This window comes from Sapajus apella, unplaced genomic scaffold (assembly GCF_009761245.1).
Source record: "Sapajus apella isolate SASKATOON/1434 unplaced genomic scaffold, GSC_monkey_1.0 scaffold36, whole genome shotgun sequence".
Taxonomy (NCBI): Eukaryota; Metazoa; Chordata; class Mammalia; order Primates; family Cebidae; genus Sapajus; species Sapajus apella.
This window is the reverse complement of record NW_022436976.1, coordinates 9187929-9208003: the sequence shown is the minus strand read 5'-3', so window position 1 is coordinate 9208003 and position 20075 is coordinate 9187929. Positions and strand designations below refer to the sequence as shown.

General features: G+C 37.1%; 1 protein-coding gene across 2 annotated transcripts in view; it reads right to left on the bottom strand.

Moving 5' to 3' along the window:
• PIGK (phosphatidylinositol glycan anchor biosynthesis class K) overlaps positions 1–19646 on the bottom strand; it is a 120057-nt gene extending 100411 nt beyond the window's left edge. For both annotated transcript variants that reach the window (XM_032296562.1, XM_032296563.1), the window contains exons 1-3: positions 19515–19646; positions 7565–7618; positions 4525–4616 (exon numbers count right to left, since the gene is read on the bottom strand). In XM_032296562.1, the coding sequence (XP_032152453.1) occupies positions 4525–4616; positions 7565–7618; positions 19515–19607 (239 nt within the window). In that variant the 5' untranslated portion in view covers positions 19608–19646. The remainder of the gene's footprint in view (positions 1–4524; positions 4617–7564; positions 7619–19514) is intronic.
• Positions 19647–20075: the final 429 nt, after the last annotated feature.

The following is a 20075-nucleotide window of genomic DNA, read 5'->3' as shown; positions in this document are numbered from 1 at the left end:
TTTTGAGACGGAGTTTCGCTCTTGTTACCCAGGCTGGAGCGCAATGGCGCGATCTCCGCTCACCGCAACTTCCGCCTCCCGGGTTCAGGCAATTCTCCTGCCTCAGCCTCCTGAGTAGCTGGGATTACAGGCATGTGACACCATGCCCAGCTAATTTTTTTGTAGTTTTTTAGTAGAGACGGGGTTTCACCATGTTGACCAGGATGGTCTCAATTTCTTGACCTCGTGATCCACCCGCCTCGGCCTCCCAAAGTGCTGGGATTACAGGCTTGAGCCACCGCGCCCGGCACAAGTATTTTTTAAAAAGCATTTTAAGGAATTACTATGCAGTAAGATTGCTGAATGGCTTATTAATGCTCCACTTCAGACAGTGTTCTCTTATGTATAAGGACAAATCCACAGCAGCATGAAGAGCAGCAGTAAAAGCTATATGACCAATGTGTTTTAAAAAACAACAACAACAACAATTAGTGACTTTTTCTACTTACAGAAACATTACCAGAATTTATATAACTGACCGAATAGCTCCTACTTCTAATTCTAATATTTATTAACTGTGAAATAAGTTAAAAGGGGCAAAGGACAAAAAGAAAACATATGCATTCTGAAGGAACTTAAATGGTAATAAGTAAGGCTGGGGGTGACTTGTTTTGAGCAAGACTCTTGCAGATTTCTGACAGAAAGAAATCAATTGAAGTGCTCTGGTAAGATTGCCCCAGCCATAGATCCCTCAAGCATAAGTTAGAAGATAGTTCATAAAAATTGACTATAGTCAGGCACAGTGGCTCACACCTATAATCCCAGTAGTTTGAGAGGCCAAGATGGGTGGATCACTTCAGGCCAGGAGTTTGAGACCAGCCTGGCCAACATGGCAAAACCCTGTCTCTATTAAAAATACAAAAACAAGCCTGTATTCTCAGCTACTCAGGAGGCGGAGGCACAAGAATCATTTGAAACTGGGAGGCAGAGGTTGCAGTGAGCCAAGATCAGTCCACTGCACTCCAGCCTGGGCTATAGAACAAGGCTCTGTCTTAAAAAAAAAAACAAAACAAAAAAAAAAAAAAAAAAAAAAAAAAACCACATCACTAGAGAGCACTGTTAGCTCAGTGGGAGTTGAGAAACAAGATTAGGAGAATGTAAGTATTCATAAAAGTTTCCTTTCTCTTCTAGACTAACGAGGTTCTACTAAGCTGTAAGTAGCTAAGTATTTAGCACACTATTCATTCACTCATTCACTCTGCAACAATATATCAAGAAGTGCACTGTGAGAAATATATAGTATAACATCCAGCCATGAAGATATGACACCAACCCATGTAACAAAGTGCCAAAAGAGAAGAACAAATACAGTATTTATGCAAGAAAGCAAGAAAGCTTCAGGGAATTCATGGATTTAATCTGGACATCAGAAAACAAGAGGAGGGAGAAGGGAAAGAACTATAGATTAGCAACAAGTGCAAAACAATGAAGGACAATACAGGGACTAAGAAGAAGAAAATGGCTGGAGCATAAGAGATTGAAACTAAAAGAACAGAATGTCAGATTTGGAATCACACTGCAAAAAAGTCTTCAGTACCAGGATAAGGGATTTGAACTTTATTTTAAATACTCTAAAAAGCTTTGAGTAAGGGGAAATGAAGAATAAAAGCTTTAAATTAGGAAGATTAATCTCACATAGAACTGAAATACAGAGTAAGAAAAAAAGTGTTAGATGGACTTAGAAAAGTTCTTGGATTTTACAGAAACAAGCATCAGACAGGAATCACTACATAAACTCACATCCACCCAAACTGCAGTAAAACTAAATCTTATTTTTTAAAACATTATACAGACATTTTACTCTGTGACGTAAATCTTATGCACTCAGCCAAAAGAGAGAGTGACAGAGACAGATCACGTCTCCCAACCTAATGCTCAATGAATTTATTCCCTAGAGGAAACATGAGATGGGAGCTATGATTCTACATTCCCTCAGTCAGCCTCAATTCCCATGTGCTTCTCACAGCATGCAGAATACAATTCTAATGTTAAAGATACGTATATTTTTTCCTAAACATGGCTCTAATCATAAGTAAACCATTTATCCAGTGTTCAAATGAAGAAAATAGTAACAGCACTGTGGTAGACGTGATGAAAGACAACACTAAACTGTAATTTACGTGCTAATTGATAAACTTTCAGGAGTAATTGTGGCTCTATGTTTGCTTTACATACTAACCTTAGACCCTAACCCCTATTTAATGCCTCTTCTTCATTTTAATTATATTAAACATATTGAAGGTAGCTAAACAGGGATTTAGACCAAAATAATTCATTGAGGACAGAAAATTGCCTAACAATAATGAAACATTTTAGGAAGCTAAAACCAGGCAAATAAAAACAAAATCTCCATAAGGTTAGAGAAAACGTGTGGGCGCAAAGTACAGAAACCTCACCTGCATGGAACTTGGATAAGAAACTGGTCATACTCAAGCTAGAGAGCACTTATGAAGGTCTTACGAGTGTTATCTTTGCATTTTTCTCCCAGAACCATTAATAACCCTTTTCCCTGAGTCAATATTTTGAAATAATAATATAAAATTCTGGCAACCTATTTATTAAAATGTCTTTAATATCATACTAACATTTTCTAACACTGGACTAACACAATTTAGGGGATATAAATATTTTTACTTTTAAAACACAAACTGTGTTTGCTTGGCACAACTGATAAAATATTTCCAAATCATACATTTATTTATTTACCCAACACCAGCTGAGCAGAATCTTTTCTACTGATTTCTACTTGTTAAATACAGAATGACTTAAATCAGCAACTGTTTGAATCCTAATTCACCCCACAACAAAGACTTTATAAACACAGCTATAGATAAGCAATCAATAAACAGAAATAAGCTTTTAAATAACATTTTCACAAACCTAAGGACAAACCTACTAAACATAATATACAAAATACATCCTATTGCTATTGTCTATTCCTAAAAACTCCTTCCAAATCGAACTTAAATCATTTAAATGTATCTTAATGATTGATTCCTAGAACAAAGATTAATTTAGCAAAGAAAAACCATTGCCAAGCCATGCGTAGTGATTCTCTAGAAGAGTATATCAAGTATAGACGCAAGAGCGGTTAAGGACCGAAAACTAACTACGTAGGCCTATTTGAGAAAAACCAATGACAAATTACAAGAAGTATATCTATACACTTCATGTAACAAATTAACCTCCTTCTCAGACTTAATGTAATTTTAAAATAGTAATATTATCTAGTTGCCATGATTTCCAGATGAAATATGGAAATTATAGCTTTGTCAGTTAACTCAGACTTAAGTGATCTATTTACATAGACTGTAACATAACTTTGTTTCCTGAGTCATTCACTGCTTCCTTTCTGTTCCTGCAGCACTTTATGTATATCTCTATTTGTTTTTACTGTAAGTACTTGAATCCTACAAAAAAAATTACTATTATTACCATGTAACAAATGAGAAACAAGCTTAGTATGGTGAAGTGGCTTGAAGAAAAATCATCACTAAAGCCAGGTTTCAAAGTCATATCTGACTACACAGCTCTTTCCACACTAACTGGTACTAAATAAATCAAACCTAAATAACTGAATTGACTGCAGTTTCTTGCTATAGCTGCTTTGGTAGTAGGAAACACAAATCTATCATGGACAAAACAATGTAGAAGACATGATCTGACTGAAGGTGTGGGGATACTGCCTATTACCTGAACTCACTTCCTACAAGTAAGAAAATTCCAATTTTATGAGTCTTCATGTAAGGCAAAGCCCACCTTCCTACACAGAAGCTAACAATGCCATATACTAGTTCTTCTGGTCACCCTGCAGCACAGACATGGGTGTTGCACCTGGACTTTACCAATATAACATTCCCACCAAGGCCTCTATAAATAGAGATAGAAACAGTAAGAAGTTGGAACAGCAAAGCTGAATTTTGGCAGCAGAAGGCAATAGCAACATTAAGTTTCCAAAGGAAACAAACAGTAGCAGCTATGCAGTGGGGGAGTCTAGGCTTCAGCAATTTGCACCTCCATTATTGTCACCAGACTGTTTTAGGTCATGATTTTTAACTATGTTTCTTCTGATATCTAGGCTTCCTTGTTCCTATATTTAAGGATACAACCTTCTAACTAATTTGGTAAGGTAATCAATATACTTTCAATAAATCCCTTGTCTGCTCGAATCAGTCTGAATTGCCCTCCATTACCTGCAATTTAAAACCCTGAGTCATTTAGTAATTAAATAAATTGCACTAAATAATTATACTTCATCCAATTTTTTTACCTTAGCATCCATTCTTTTATATGATTTGTCATTATGGTCTTACATAACATCTAACGTATAAATAGTAGTATGTTCTAACAACAACAACAAAAAACTTCAAATCAGATTTTTTTTTAAACTTTTTCAAACATAACATGAAAATACAAATATAATAACAATTCTCTCAGGGTTATTTTCACTGAAGTTCAAAGTTAAGCTTTATTAAGACTTCTTACCTGTCAGGAATACCTAGCCTCTTGACACTTCTATAAACAGAAAGAGTATTTGCAACATGTCGATAATTAAACCAGAATCGGGATGTACACACCTAAAGTATTAAAACAAAAATATAATTTTTATGCATCAAAGTTAATCATGGAGCTGCAGAGTATATTTCTTTAAGTAGGATACAGAGATCTCTAAACAAAGAGTATGATAATTCAGACTTTAAAACAGCAAACATAAAGAATTGTCAGTAAAGGCCAGCCTCCGTGGTTTATGCCTGCAATACCAACACTTGGGGAAGCCAAGGCGGGTGGATCACTTGGGTCCAGGAATTCAAGACCAGCCTGGCCAATATGGCAAAACCCCACCTCCACTAAAAATACAAAAATTAGCCAGGAGTGATGGTGCACAACTGTAGTCCCAGCTACTTGGGAGGCTGAGGCACGAGAATTGCTTTAACCTGGCACCACTGCACTCCAGCCTTGGTAACAGAGCAAGACTCTGACTCAAAAAAAAAGAAGAATTTTCAGTAAAACTAATCTCTCCAAAGAGACTCATAATTTTAAAAGACCATTCAGCTTAAGAAAAAGCATGTCTTTGGGAAATTTAATCAAATTTGAACCAACGTAGTTATCACAATTTCTGTGACTCGATAACATTCCTATTTCTAAAATATTAAATTCTTTAGAATCAAACACATGCCCATAATTTCTTTACAGAATAGAGAAGAAAATCAACTACATTGGGTTGTACAATATTTGTTTCACTTAGATAGATTCCTTTGTTGAGAGAAATGTAATACAGAGGATAAAATGTAACATACAAAACAATTGTAAATGCACATAAGAGAACTCATTATAAAGAAGCTACTGAACTGAAGAGAAAACTCAAAACAATTCAACCAAGTTTTATAGTTTAAAAAAAATTCCTAAGAATTATATTAAAGGTGCTAGGAAAATCTAATTCCATGCCTCCAAAGTTAGTGTTATTGAGAACCCATTCTAAGATAGGTAAACATAGATTTGGGATCACTTGGTAATAGATCTACCAAGCACAATCCTGGCTTCTATCACATGCCTGTGCTTTTAGTAGGTATAATGACAATTTTGAGAACAGCATAAGTGTTCTTGCCCCTGCCAAATAGAAAGGAACTACATGTTTTTTTTTTTTACTAAAGTAAATTTTCAGTCTGGAATCCAATCAGGAAAAGACTAAATTTTTGACTACATAAAAATGTAAAATTCCATATGTCAAAAAATATCATAAAATTCTGGCTGGACACAGTAGCTCACACCTATAATCCTAGCAGTTTGGGAGGCCAGGGTGGAAGGGATCACTTGAGGCTAGGAGTTAAAGACTGGCCTGGGCAACACAGAGAGGCCCCAGTCTCTACAAAAACATGTAAAATTTAGCAAGGTGTGGTCGTTTGTGGTTACAGTTCTAGCTACTTGGGAGGCTGAGTTGGGATGTTTCTTTTTCATCTTTTTTTTTTAATCTGAATCCCAGGTTACTGAAATTGAAGAGAGGTTTAGTTAGAGGTTTCACAGAGCAAGGAAGGGTTTCATGTGTGGGTCAGTATAAGCTAACAGTCTTTTCTTAAATTATATATATAATTAACTTATTTATTAAGTGTATTACTAATCATCTGTCTTTCTCCAAAACAATGTAAGCTTCAGTAGGGCAGAGGCTTTCATTGGGATAAGCCCTTTGGCAACTGGTAGTCTGCACATAGGCAGTTATTCCCTCTTGAACATGGAGGAACTCTTAATATCCTGTAAGGAAAGTTTACCCTGTCAAATTGGTAGATCATGGCCTTGCTTCCAATAGTTCTCCTTACTTTAAAGTGGACGTTGAAAACCTCTCTCCTTTTCTTTAGCAGTTTTTTTTTTTTTCAGGAATTTTTAGTAACATTGTCAAGTCACAAAGTTATGTGTATAAGAACATTCAACATAGCCCTGTTTACAATAGTGAAAAATTTATACTCTAAATGCCCATAAACTGGAGGTCACAGTACATTCACAAAATGGAAGAAAATACAGCTTTTGGAAAAGATTATGTATCTCCATACCTACTGGCAAGGAAATATCCCTAAGATATGCTAAGGGGTTGCAAAATAGCCGGTATAATATGATCCCAATTATATAAAATCATATGACTATGTATCTTTATGCTTACATATGAAGAAAGAATTAGAAGAATGTTCACAAAAATATTAACTCTGGATGTGAGACTTGAAGTCATTTTCCCTGTCTTCTTTAATTGAGATGAAATTCACATAACAAAATTAGTCTGCCTTCTTTAAGCTTTTCTGTATAATTTGAACTTTCTACAGTGATCATTATTTTTATAAGCAGAGAAAAAAAACAGAAAAAAAATTTTTTTTTTTTTCTTTTTTTGAGACGGAGTTTCGCTCGTTACCCAGGCTGGAGTGCAATGGCGCGATCTCGTCTCACCACAACGTCCGCCTCCTGGATTCAGGCAATTCTCCTGCCTCAACCTCCTGAGTAGCTGGGATTACAGGCATGCGCCACCATGCCCAGCTAATTTTCTGTATTTTTAGTAGAGACAGGGTTTCACCATGTTGACCAGGATGGTCTCAATCTCTTGACCTCGTGATCCACCCGCCTCAGCCTCCCAAAGTGCTGGGATTACAGGCGTGAGCCACCGCGCCCGGCCAGAAAAAAATTTTTAAAAAGCATAAACTATACAGAGAGTATCTATAAACTAATACTATAGATAAGAAATACAATTAGTAGTTCCAGCATTAAAATAATTCTTCCTTTTATAAAATCTTTCCTTTAATAATAGCACTCGTAATTTATTCTTACATTTATTTTTCAGGTCACCACTTGACATATATTCTGAGGACAAAGAATATTACTAGAATATTATAGCTGATGTGGTCAATTTAAAATATAGCCAAATCAAAATAACAAATTTCTGATATAAAATGGACAAAAATAAATTTTATTTTCAAAAATTTGATTCACACAAATTTCTCAGACACATATCTAATGTGAACAGCAAGGAATACTTTTACAGCATACTTACCAGAACAGCCCAGTTGTTTGTATGGCCGCTTCTAAAGAATTGTTCTGCTTGATCCTAAATAAAAGCAAAACAAATAAAAGACAAAGCCATAATTTATCACAATAAAGACTGATAAAGGACAGTTAAGACTCATGTTGTAGGCCAAGACGGCCAGAGGCAGACTTATGTTATTTCTAGTTAAATAATTTTTTTTTTTTTTTTTTTTTGGGGGGGGGGTTTTCTTTAAGTTACCCAGGCTGGAGTGCAATGGCGCGATCTCGGCTCACCGCAACCTCCGCCTCCTGGGTTCAGGCAATTCTCCTGCCTCAGCCTCCTGAGTAGCTGGGATTACAGGCATGTGCCACCATGCCCATCTAATTTTTTGTAGTTTTAGTAGAGACGGGGTTTCACCGTGTTGACCAGGATGGTCTCGATCTCTTGACCTCAGCATGCTTTGCTTATTGTACACTGAAGTTGATATCCCGAACTGAGCTATATCAAATTGTTGTACAGGACCAAGCATAGAAAGTTGTACAGGACCAAGCGTAGAGTGAATCACCAAGACAAAAGTATGCCAGATTGCAGGGTCATTTATTATGCCGGCGACCACAGAGGACTCACGTCTCTCCAACCTGTGGTGTCGAAAGGAGGGTGCCAAGACTTTTTATACACGAGAAAACCACCTTGGGAGTGGGGGCGAGGAGCAGGGATGGGGATGAAAAGATTTCGGACATTCCAAGGGCCAGGGGACTCTGTGATTCACCTCCTGGGAGGAGACGAGGGTGGGGGTCTCCGGACATTCCAAGGGCCAGGGGATTCTGTTTGTTACTTCAGTAGTTTACAGAAGTCAAGATAAGCATTTGTTTACACATTATCTGGGTAGTGATAGAAGTCACAGATCTTAGTTACTTATTACAAGTCACAGGAGCCAGGATGGAATTAGCCTGGGCTGCTTATTTTAGTTATTACTGGTAAGCAAAGGCTAGCAACTCTGGCACAATATCACAAAATATTGGTGCAGTAAAATAGAAATCAGTTAACTCCAGATGGATTAAAGACTTAAACGACCTAACACCATAAAAACTCTAGAAGAAAATCTAGGCAAAACCATTCAGGACATAGGCATAGGCAAGGACTTCATGACCAAAACACCAAAAGCATTGGCAACAAAAGCCAAAATAGACAAATGGGACCTAATCAAACTCCACAGCTTCTGCACAGCAAAAGAAACAGTCATTAGAGTGAATCGGCAACCAACAGAATGGGAAAAATTTTTTGCAATCTACCCATCTGACAAAGGGCTGATATCCAGAATCTACAAAGAACTAAAACAGATTTACAAGAAAAAAACAAACAAGCCCATTCAAAAGTGGGTGAAGGATATGAACAGACACTTTACAAAAGAAGACATATATGAGGCAAACAAACATGTGAAAAATACTCATCATCACTGGTCATTAGAAAAATGCAAATCAAAACTACATTGAGATACCATCTCATGCCAGTTAGAATGGCGATCATTAAAAAATCTGGAGACAACAGATGCTGGAGAGGATGTGGAGAAGTAGGAACACTTTTACACTGTTGGTGGGAACGTAAATTAGTTCAACCACTGTGGAAGACAGTGTGGCGATTCCTCAAGGACCTAGAAATAGAAATTCCATTTGACTCAGCAATCCCATTACTGACTATATATCCGAAGGATTATAAATCGTTCTACTATAAGGACACATGCACATGAATGTTCACTGCAGCACTGTTTACAATAGCAAAGACCTGGAACCAACCCAAATGCCCGTCAATGATAGACTGGACAGGGACAATGTGGCACATAGACACCATGGAATACTATGCCATTTAAGACGATGAGTTCGTATCCTTTGTAGGGACATGGATGAACCTGGAAAACATCATTCTTAGCACACTGACACAAGAACAGAAAATCAAACACCACATGTTGTCACTCACTGGTGGGTGTTTAACGATGAGAACACATGGACACAGGGAGGGGAGCATCACACACTGGGGTCTGTTCGGGGGGAATAGGGAAGGGACAGGGGGGGGGGGGGAGTTGGGGAGAGATAGCATGGGGAGAAATGCCAGATATAGGTGATGGGGAGGAAGGCAGCACATCACACTGCCATGTGTGTACCTATGCAACAATCTTGCATGTTCTTCATATGTACCCCAAAATCTAAAATGCAATAAAAATAAATAAACAAAAAAAAAGAAATCAAGCGGCAACAGGAGGCCTAAGGTAAAGACCATCTAAGAGCATGGAACACCTCGGGGTGGTTGCAGAGCAGGAAACACTGCTTTGGTCCCAATGAATGCCTTCTCAACAGGGAGCTTGCATGAGGATCTCGTAAAGAGTACTTGCCTAAGATCTCTGAGAAGGGAGGTGACCTCTGCTCACAAGATCTGAGAGGGTCTTTGCAGATGGGAGCTTGCAAGGAGGAAAAGCCACCTAGGTTCTCAGAATATGGAGTAATCTTGATTGCTCTATGATGGCAATGCTCCTGAGATAAAAAGCTCCTGAGATAAAAAGCCCCTGATGCATTGCTATGGGCAAACCTGGTAGTGCCTTATCTGCTATGCTTCAGATGCAAATGCACCTTGATAGCAACTCAGTGTTCTAGGTTTGCATAAGAATCACAGCTGCTACTGAATATTGCAGACTACACCTCTCCCCTTTGGCTATCTTGTGCACATTACTCTCAAGGCCTCTCCCAATAGTTTCAAGGCCTCCCCAATCATCCCTCTTTGTTCCCCCACCTCTCAATTAACAAGTGTATACGCCTAATAAAGGCATGTGGAGCCCACAACTCAGTGCCAATGTGGTCCCCATGCTTGCACTGGTCCCCTGGACCCATGCTGTAAAATTCCACTCTTTGTCTTTATTTCCTTTTCTCAATCCCTTGTCACGCCAGGACTAAGGGCACCCATGAACAGGGTTCGGGCTGGTACACAACACATGTAGTTTTTACAGTTGTAATAACAACCATCTTACATAAATTTATGAAGATGCCAGTATTTGACGTTATGGACTAAATAATCAAAAGAGCTTATAGCTTAAGATACTATGAGGACAAAAGTCCTGAACTGGAAATCTGGAGATCTGGGTTTCAGTCTTAGCTTAGCTACCAATTAAACAGAGTAACCTTAATTAAGATACTTAACCTCCCTGGAGACTCAGTTTCCTCATATGCAAAATGAAAGCAATGCCAATCCTATATCATAGTGCTCTTTTGGAGAACTGTGAGATATATGTGCAAGATCTTCTGCTTTAAAAAATTATTTAGCATTACTCAAATGAAAGCATATTATATAACTCATATCTTTCTATTTCCCATAATGTGAGAATTATTAAGAAAGTAGAATGTATGCTCAGCTAAGAACGTACAATTTGCTTGTTCAACATTTAACAAGGCTATTATTTAAAACTGCAACCTCGCCACACCATTTTTCTTATCACAATTTATTTTTTCTACTGTGTTTACTGTCTTCTTACATTATATATAAAATTAACTTATTTATTACATGTATTACTAATCGTCTGTCTTTCCCCAAAACAATGTAAGCTTCAGTAGGCAGAGGCTTTCATCAGTTATATTCAATGATGTATTCCAAGTAAGTTTGGCAAACAGCGGATTTTGAATTTATCTTTTGAATGAATGAATCCGTGGTCCAAATGCCTTTACAGTCTGTGAACAAATCAAGAGTCTCTTACAGAAAACTGAAACCACATGGTTGATAGGTTCAGAATAAGGTAAGAAGGTATTACATAAAGGTTGTACTATAAAGTTGTAACTTTCAAAATCTCCTTTTAGGTTGTACTCTGATAATTCCTCAAAGTGATCACTGTCTACGATGAGAAGGCAAGGTAAAATGTTTAATCCAGAAATTTAATCAAAGATTAATATTTCACTTTAGTAATACCAGATAATTTTTATCCTCATGAATTGCATGTGAGATATAATCTCCCAATATTCTCAACAAAAACAAAATTATCACTCTTTGAACTTCTCATGTTAAGTAATTATTTAATATTGGTCATAACATTAAAAATAAAAGATCAGACAAATGTGCTGCAACACCCATAAAGAGTACTGAGGTTTCTTTCTTTCTTTTTTTTTTTTTTTGGCTGGGAGATATAATTGAAAGAGAGACGGGCCTAATTGCTTTTAAATATTTTATCTCAAACATAGACAGGTCTTCTTCATGTGCTTCTAATTTTCCATTCAGTCTTCTAATTGTGACTGATTCATGTCTTCATTCTACACATGTTAATATGCTTCCTGTTAAAATGTCATTCAATATCCATTCTCACTATGCTCTAGATACTTTATTTGAACTTGCCAATACAGTTGATTGAGCACATCCTCTAGCATTCTGCCAGGGACCATTTCACCAATGTATTAAAGTAAGTCTAAATTATATTTGCCATCTCAAGACACTAAAATTTTCTAACACCATCCTGGCACCTAATGAACATGATTTTGATTATATGTTAAAATAATAGTAGATATAAGCCATGCTGACCTCAGATCAGCTCCCAAACATTGTTAATTACTAGACCTGTTAGAATCCCCAGGCTTAAATCTGGGCTCTATTACTTACTAGGTGTATAAACAGAAAAGTTGCTTAACTTTTCTGTGCCTCCAAATCTCCATCTATAAAACGGTAATAATACCGTCTAACTGAGAGAATATAGGAATAGTGACTGGAACATACTAACAGCCTGAAAAACACAAGCAGCTTTAATTTTGAGCTAACAAGATTTCAGGGAGACTAAATTTAAACTCCCACTTTTACACACATCTGTACCTGTGTGCAAAGATGCACAACCAAGTGTAAAGACCTAAGTATTATACATGCTGCCTACAAGAAACTCACTTCACCTATAAACACGCAGACAATGTGAATGAATGAAAAAAGACATTCCACAAAAATGGAAAACAAAAGTGAATAGCAGTAGCTGTACTTAGATCAGAGAAAACAGACTTTGAGTCAAAAATTATTTTTAAAAAAAGATAACTACACAAGATAACTACACAATGATAAAGGAATCAATTCAGCAAGAGAGCATACAATTATAAATATGTATGCACCCAACACTGGAGCACCCAGATGAGTATATAGCAAATATTATTACATGTAAAGGGAAAGAAGAGATCACAATATAATACTAGGTGGGGACTTCAACACTCCACTCTCCATTGGACAGATCACCTGGACAGAAAATTAACAAAGAAACATCGACTATTTTATTTTATTTTTGAGATAGAGTCTCGCTCTGTTGCCCAGGCTGGAGTGCAGTGACACAATCTTGGCTCACTGCAACCTCTGCCTCCTAGATTCAAGCAATTCTCCTTCCTTAGCCTCCCGAGGAGCTGGGACTACAAGTGTGTATCCTCACACCCAGCTAATTTTTGTATTTTTAGTAGAAATGGGGTTTCACCAAGTTGGTCAGGCTGGTCTCAAACTCCTGACCTCAAGTGATTCACCCGACTCAGCCTCCCAAAGCGCTGGAGAAAAAACAGACATTTGCAGAACATGTCTTCCAACAACGGCAGATTACATATTCTTCTCAACCGCACATGGAACATTCTCCAGTATAGACTGACCACATGGCAGGCCACAAAACAGGCCTCACTAAATTTTTAAAAATCAAAATTATATCAAAAATCTTTTCTGACTACAATAGAAAAGAGCTATAAATCGATTAACATGACAAATTTTAGAAAATGTTCAACTATATGGAAATTAAACAACATGCTTCTGAACAACCAATGAGTCAAGGAAGAAATTAATAAGGAAATTAAAATTTTTCTTTAGATACATGAAAATAGAAACACAACATACCAAAACGTATGAGATAAGGCAAACCAGTACTAAGAGGTAGGTTTATTGCAATAATCGCCTACATCAAAAAGTACAACAATTTCAAATCACCTAATAACACATCTCAAAGAACTAGAGAATAGACCAAACACAAAATAAGAAAAGAAATAATATAGATCAGAGCAAAAATAAACAAAAGATTTTAAAAATACAAAAAAAAAAAAAAAAAATCAATGAAGCAAAAAGCTGGCTTTTTAAAAAAATAAACAATATCAACAAACCTTTAACAAAACTAAGAAAAAAAGAGAAAAGACCCAAATAAATATAATCAGAAACAAAAAAGGAGATATTACAAATGGATACCACTGAAATACAAAGAAGGCTATTATATACTAGAGGCTATTATAAACAACTATACACAAATACATTGAAAAACCTGGAAGAAATGGATAAATTCCTGAACACATACAAGCTACCATGACTGAACCAGGAAGAAAGAGAAACCCGAACAGACTGAGACTAACAAGTTTGAAGCAGTAATAATAGTCCCTCAACGAAGAAAAGCCTAGAATGGGATCGCCTCACTGCTGAATTCTACCAAACTTTTAAAGAACTAACACCAATTCTTCTCAAACTATCCCAAAAAATTGAAAAAGGAGGAATTCTTCCCAATTCATTCTATGAAGCCAGCATTACTATGATACCAAAACCAGAAAACAAGCATACAACAACATAAAAAGAAACTACAGGCCAATATTCCTGATGAACATAGATGCAAAAATCCTCAATAAAATACTAGCAGACTGAATCCAACACAACAAAAAGATCATACACCATGATTGAGAAGTATTTATTGCAAATCAATAAACATGATTTATCACATCAACAAAATGAAGGACAAAATCCATGACTGTCTCAGTAGATACAGAAAGAGCATTTCATAAAATTCAACATCTCTTCACGATAAATTAGGTATAGAAGGAACACCTACACACAAAAAGGCCATCTATGAAAACCCACAGCCAATATCATACTGAACAGGAAAAAGTTGAAATCTTTCCCTGCAAGAACTAGAACAAGACAAGGATACCCACTCTTCCCACTCTTATTCAACATACCGCTGGAAGTTCTAGCCAGAGCAAGTAAGCAAGAGAAAGAAAGAAAAGGTATCCCAGTTGAAAAGGAGGAAGGCAAACTGTCCTTGTTTGCAAACAACATGATCTTATATATAGAAAAACTGAAAGACTCCACAAAAACACTCTTAGAACTGATAGACTAATTCAGTAAAGTTGCAGGTTACAAAATCAACAGACAAAAATCAGCGGTGTTTCTATATACTAATAATGAACTAGTTGAAGAAAAATCAGGAATGTAATCCCATTTACAATAGCTACAGAAAAATTAAATACCTAGGAATAAATTTAACCAAGAAGTGAAAAATCTCTACAAAGAAAACTACAAAATATTAATGAGAGAAAATGAAGAGAACATAAAAAGATGAAAATGCTTCCATGCTCATGAATTGGAAGAATAAATACTGTATTGTTAAAATGACCATATCACATAAAGTGGTCTACAGTTCAATGCAATCTCTATCAAAATACCAATGACGCTCTTCACAGAAATAGAAGCGCAATCCTGAAATATCTGCAAACTATTCATCCAATAAGGGATTAACATCTAAAATATACAAGGAACTCAAAATTATATTAAGAGCAAAAAACCCCAAATAATCCAATTAAAAATGAGCAAAGGATCTGAACAGGTATCTCTCAGAAGACATACAAATGGCCCACAGTATATGAAAAAATGCTCAATATCACTCATCACCAAAGAAATGCAAATCGAAACCACAATGAGATACCATCTTAGTGGCTATTATCAAAAAGACAAAAAAATAACAAATGCTAGTTAAAGTGTAGACAAAAGGGAATTCTTATACACTGCTGGTGGGAATGTAAATTAGTACAGCCACTACGGTGAACAGTATGGAGGCTCCTCAAAACACTAAAAACAAAATTAGCATATGATCCAGCAATTCCACTACTGGGCATATATTCAAAGCAAAGGAAACCAGTAGGCCAAAGAGATATCTACATCCCATATTTATTGCAGCACTATTCACAATAGCCAAGATACAGCATCAACCTGAGTGTCTATCAATAGACGAATGGATAAAGCAAATGTGTGTGTGCACACACACACACACATGTATATAAAATGGAATGGTATCCATCCGTAAAAAGAATAAAATCCTATCATAAACACCTACATAGATGATCCTGGAGGACATTACATTAAGTGAAATAAGTCAGGCACAGAAATTTAAATCTGAGTGATATGGAAATATTTAAAAACTTGATCTCATGGAAATAGCATAGAAGAGTGGTTAGTAGAGGCTGGGAAGAATAGGAAGGTGACGGGGGTATTACAGAGAGACATTAGTTAACAGATATAAAAATTAGAGATAGCAGGAATAAGTTCTAGCCTTCTATAGCACTTTAGAATAACTATAGTAAACAATAATTTATTATATTTTCTCAAATAGTTAGAACTCTTTTCTAACATTTTGAATATTATCAACACAAAGTAATGTTACAGGTTTGAGGTGATAGATATGCTAATTACTCTGATTTGATCATTTCATATTGAATATATGTCTCAAAATATCACACTATACCACATAAATATGTATAATTATTGTCTCAATTAAAATATATATATTAATATTACAAAAAGAGAGGCATTGCTTAAAGAGAATACAACATTGGTCAGAATATAAAGTATCTATTTCTGGAGATTTGTGAAGTATCATTAACAGATTTTAGAGTGTACAGACACTTAACCCTCAAGAATATCAATTTTCACTAGAATATGATTTGCTGTAGTAATGCAAGTTAAATCTTATGTTAACTACCAATAGAGGTAGAAAGAGATTGTGATCTCTAAAATTACTATGGTTAGGATAAAATACACTTAATTCAGCAAAGCAATAACATAGTATTTCACATTAGATGAAACTGAATGGGTTTCCTATTGTTAAGCATTGTATCTGATAAATTGTTGACATCAAAAATATAAATAATAACCTGCAGAAAAAGTGTGTGTGTGGCATATGTGTATATGTGTGTGTGTGTGTGTGTGTATTTTTCCTCCTCCAAATTCAACAGCTGCCTAGACATTAAAGAAAGCAATGTGCTACAGTGGTTAAGCACTGGTTAGGGAATTCAAAGACCTAAGCTAAAACACAGGTCTTATCTCGAAACTGGCTATGGAACTGGGGTAAGTCATTTAGCTCTTTAGACTTGACTATCCTCGTGTAGAAAATGAGAATTGACCCAAATAATCTCTAATGTGCCTTCCACCTCCAAAATTCTTACTTCTTTCAGACCTTAGTGAAAAAGTTTAGATGGCAAAATTTTTTTGTAGTTGTCTTGACAATACAGTCATTATAAACTTATTCATTCTACATACAGTAAATGGAGCATTTATTATGTGCCAGATAGCATTATATAGTGAACACAAAAATCACTAAAAAGCATGCTGCTTTCTCTTTAAGAATCCAGAGTTTGGCCGGGCACAGTGGCTCACACTTGTAATCCCAGCACTTTGGGAGGCCAAGGCAGGTGGATCACGAGGTCAGGAGTTCAAGACCAGCCTGGCCAGCACAGTGAAACCGTCTCTACTAAAAATACAAAAATTAGCTGCGCATAGTGGCAGGCGCCTGTAATCCCAGCTACTTGGGAGGCTGAGGCAGGCGAATCGCTTGAACCCGGGAGGTGGAAGTTGCTGTGAGCCAAGATCGTGCCACTGCACTCTAGCCTGGGCGACAGAGCCAAACTCCATCTCAAAAAAAAAAAAGAATCCAGAGTTCAATAAAGAGGAACATGCAAACACATTACACTACAATGCAACATTCATTAATTTATCACACTCATTGGGTAACATGTGCCAGTCACTGCCCTGAGGGCTCCAAATACAATGATGGGCAAAAATAGTTACAGTACTGCCTTCAAATAGGTTACTATCTAATTGGATATACATTTAGCAGATAAGGGCAAACTATTGATCCTATAAAGAAAAGATACACAACATAATAAGAGAATAACAGAGGAATCTGACCTGGTCAGGAAAATTTTCCTAAAGAAGTGACTGTTGGGTTAAAATCCAAAAGATGAAGAAAAGAGAAAATACAGTTCCAGACAGAGGGGAGACAACTCTAATGTGAGAAGAAGCTTAAAGGTTTTGAGAAGCTGAAAGAAAGCATAACTAGAAGTTTGAAAGAGAAAGAGAGAAAAAATTGGAAGTGTAGTCAGGGGCCAAAAAATATGCAGGGTCTTGTTTGTGGGTCATAGTAAAGAGTTTAGAGCAACATTAAGGTACCTGGGTGACATGATCAGAACTGCATTTTTAAAAGTTCCTCTGGCTTCAATTTGGAGAATGGATTGAAAGGAAAAAAGAATGACTCAAGGCAAACCATTTAGGGAACTGTTGCTCCCAACTCTAAGTGAGAGATAATGGAATAACAATACAAAGTATACACGAGTTATAGTAAATGAGTGCTGTATCAAGTGTACAAATTACAAGAGTAAAGGCAAAGGTAAGGGATAGGGAAAGGTTCTACTGAGGTTATGCCTTTACTGTATCCCAGCAAGTGAACGCCGGAAACAGGATATATAAAATATCTGAGGTGAAAAAGCACAGCAATTATGTAACTACAATAAACAGTAATGGTATCCAAGATGAAGTATTCAAAATTAGAATAAAGGAGGGAAACAGAACTTCTATTTACTCTTATTCATGTTTTCTAAAAAATATGCTATGTAAATACCAAATATATGTTAACAGTAATTCATAAATACGTATGAAGTTCATGCTCAGTATCTTTTTTTAACTGATAGGGTGTGTATTCAAAAAGTTTGGAGTCCACTCATCTAAGCTCAAGGTGCCCAGGTGGTGGGGAGAAAAGGTTCCAATATGGAACACTGGAAAGGACCCAGAACATAATGTTTAGACTTTATTCTGTATGCAATGGAAAAATATTTAAGGTTTCATCAGAATAATAACCTGATCAGGCTTACATTTCAGAGAGACCAATCTAGAATCAAAGTGAGGAAGGCCTATGGAAAACAAGATAAAGTAATTGCAAGAGTCTAGATAAGAAGTGATCACAGCCTGAATTAAGTCACTGGAACTGCAGAGGTGAGGGCAATTTTAAGAATTCAGGTCACAGAATGTAGTGATAATTAGAACAGGAGATAAAGAGATTAAGACTCTCAGGTTTCCAGCTTAGGGACAGTATGTCTGGGTTGAGAAATGGAGGAGAAAAGGGGTGCTTTGTTTTTCAATGTCTTTTTAAGAGGAGGTAGGATGAGCACTTTGGACACAGATTTTCAAATGTCTCCTGACTATCCCGGCTTCTTAAGTCAGCTGGAAATGCAGATTTGAAAAAGATGCTAGACATCTAGATTGTAGAACTGGACTGAGGAATCATGAGAGTACGGTGGATAGTTAAAAGTATTATAGAGCACCAGAACGTCCTGTGTCCACGTTTAAAAATGGGAGGTTGGGGGAGCCCAGGATAAAACTAAGCACCCCTTTTCTCCTCCATTTCTTAACCCAGACATGTTGCTCCTAAGCCAGAAACTTGAGAGTCTATTTAATAAACACTTCTCTGTATCCCATCTTCTAATTATCACTAAATTCTATAATCTGAATTCTTAAACTTGCTCTCACCTCTCCAGTTCCGTCTGATTCCTATCAAAACACGCCTGCAGCTGAGTATTGGAGAGTAGATGCCGCACTCTTAAAACGGACATTTCACCAGCCTCTTGCCCATACTTCACCCAGTAAGAACTGCACACATGCAGGGGCAAAGGATCAGATCCTCCTCTGCCTCCGAGGGTTTGATTCTTTTAATTCATCGTTTTAAAACGCTGAAACAGACCGACACTTTCTTAACCCGTGCCCAGTGACACACCCTCCTCAAAGCCCAGCCTGGGTCAGGGGCTGATTGACTCCAGGAGGCTTCCCTCAACTGCTGTGTATCGGACATCTGCTGAAGAGCTCACAGCCACTACACAGCCGGCCTCTCCGGGCTCTGTAGTCAAATGATCCTGACTCCTACCTCGATATGACTAGCGGCCACGCTGCCGAAGGAAAAGAGCAACACCGCTGTAAAGGCAGTCGCAGCCCGGCTTAGGCAGTGGGAGACCGCCATGTTTGCCGGCTTCAGACTTCCCGCACCTGAAGGGGCGGAGGGAGTGCCGTAAAGCAGCCCGGCGAGTTTTTGCGACGCCATCCGCGCCTCTTTCAGGCGGTCCTCGAAGGCTTCAGAAGTCAGCGCTGTCACCGACCTGGAGGGTCCCGGCCAGCTGGGACGAGGCAGACCCAGGATATCGACCTTCTATCTTTAACCGCATTTTCAGTTTGAAAGGTGTACAATAGGTATAACATTTAAGAAAAAAAATTTGAAAGGTGAGCGGAGGGAAAACCTGTGACGACTCAAAACTTTAAAAAGTTGTTTCTCTTTTCCCTTTTTTTTTTTTTCTTCACAGAGTGATGCTAATTCTTTGAAAATAGGAAGCTGGATGTGGTGGGAAAAACAAGCGTTTTAGCACAAAAAGATTAATTGGATAAACTATAAATGGAAAATATGGGTGCAATTCAGAGGCTTGGGGTCTATTAC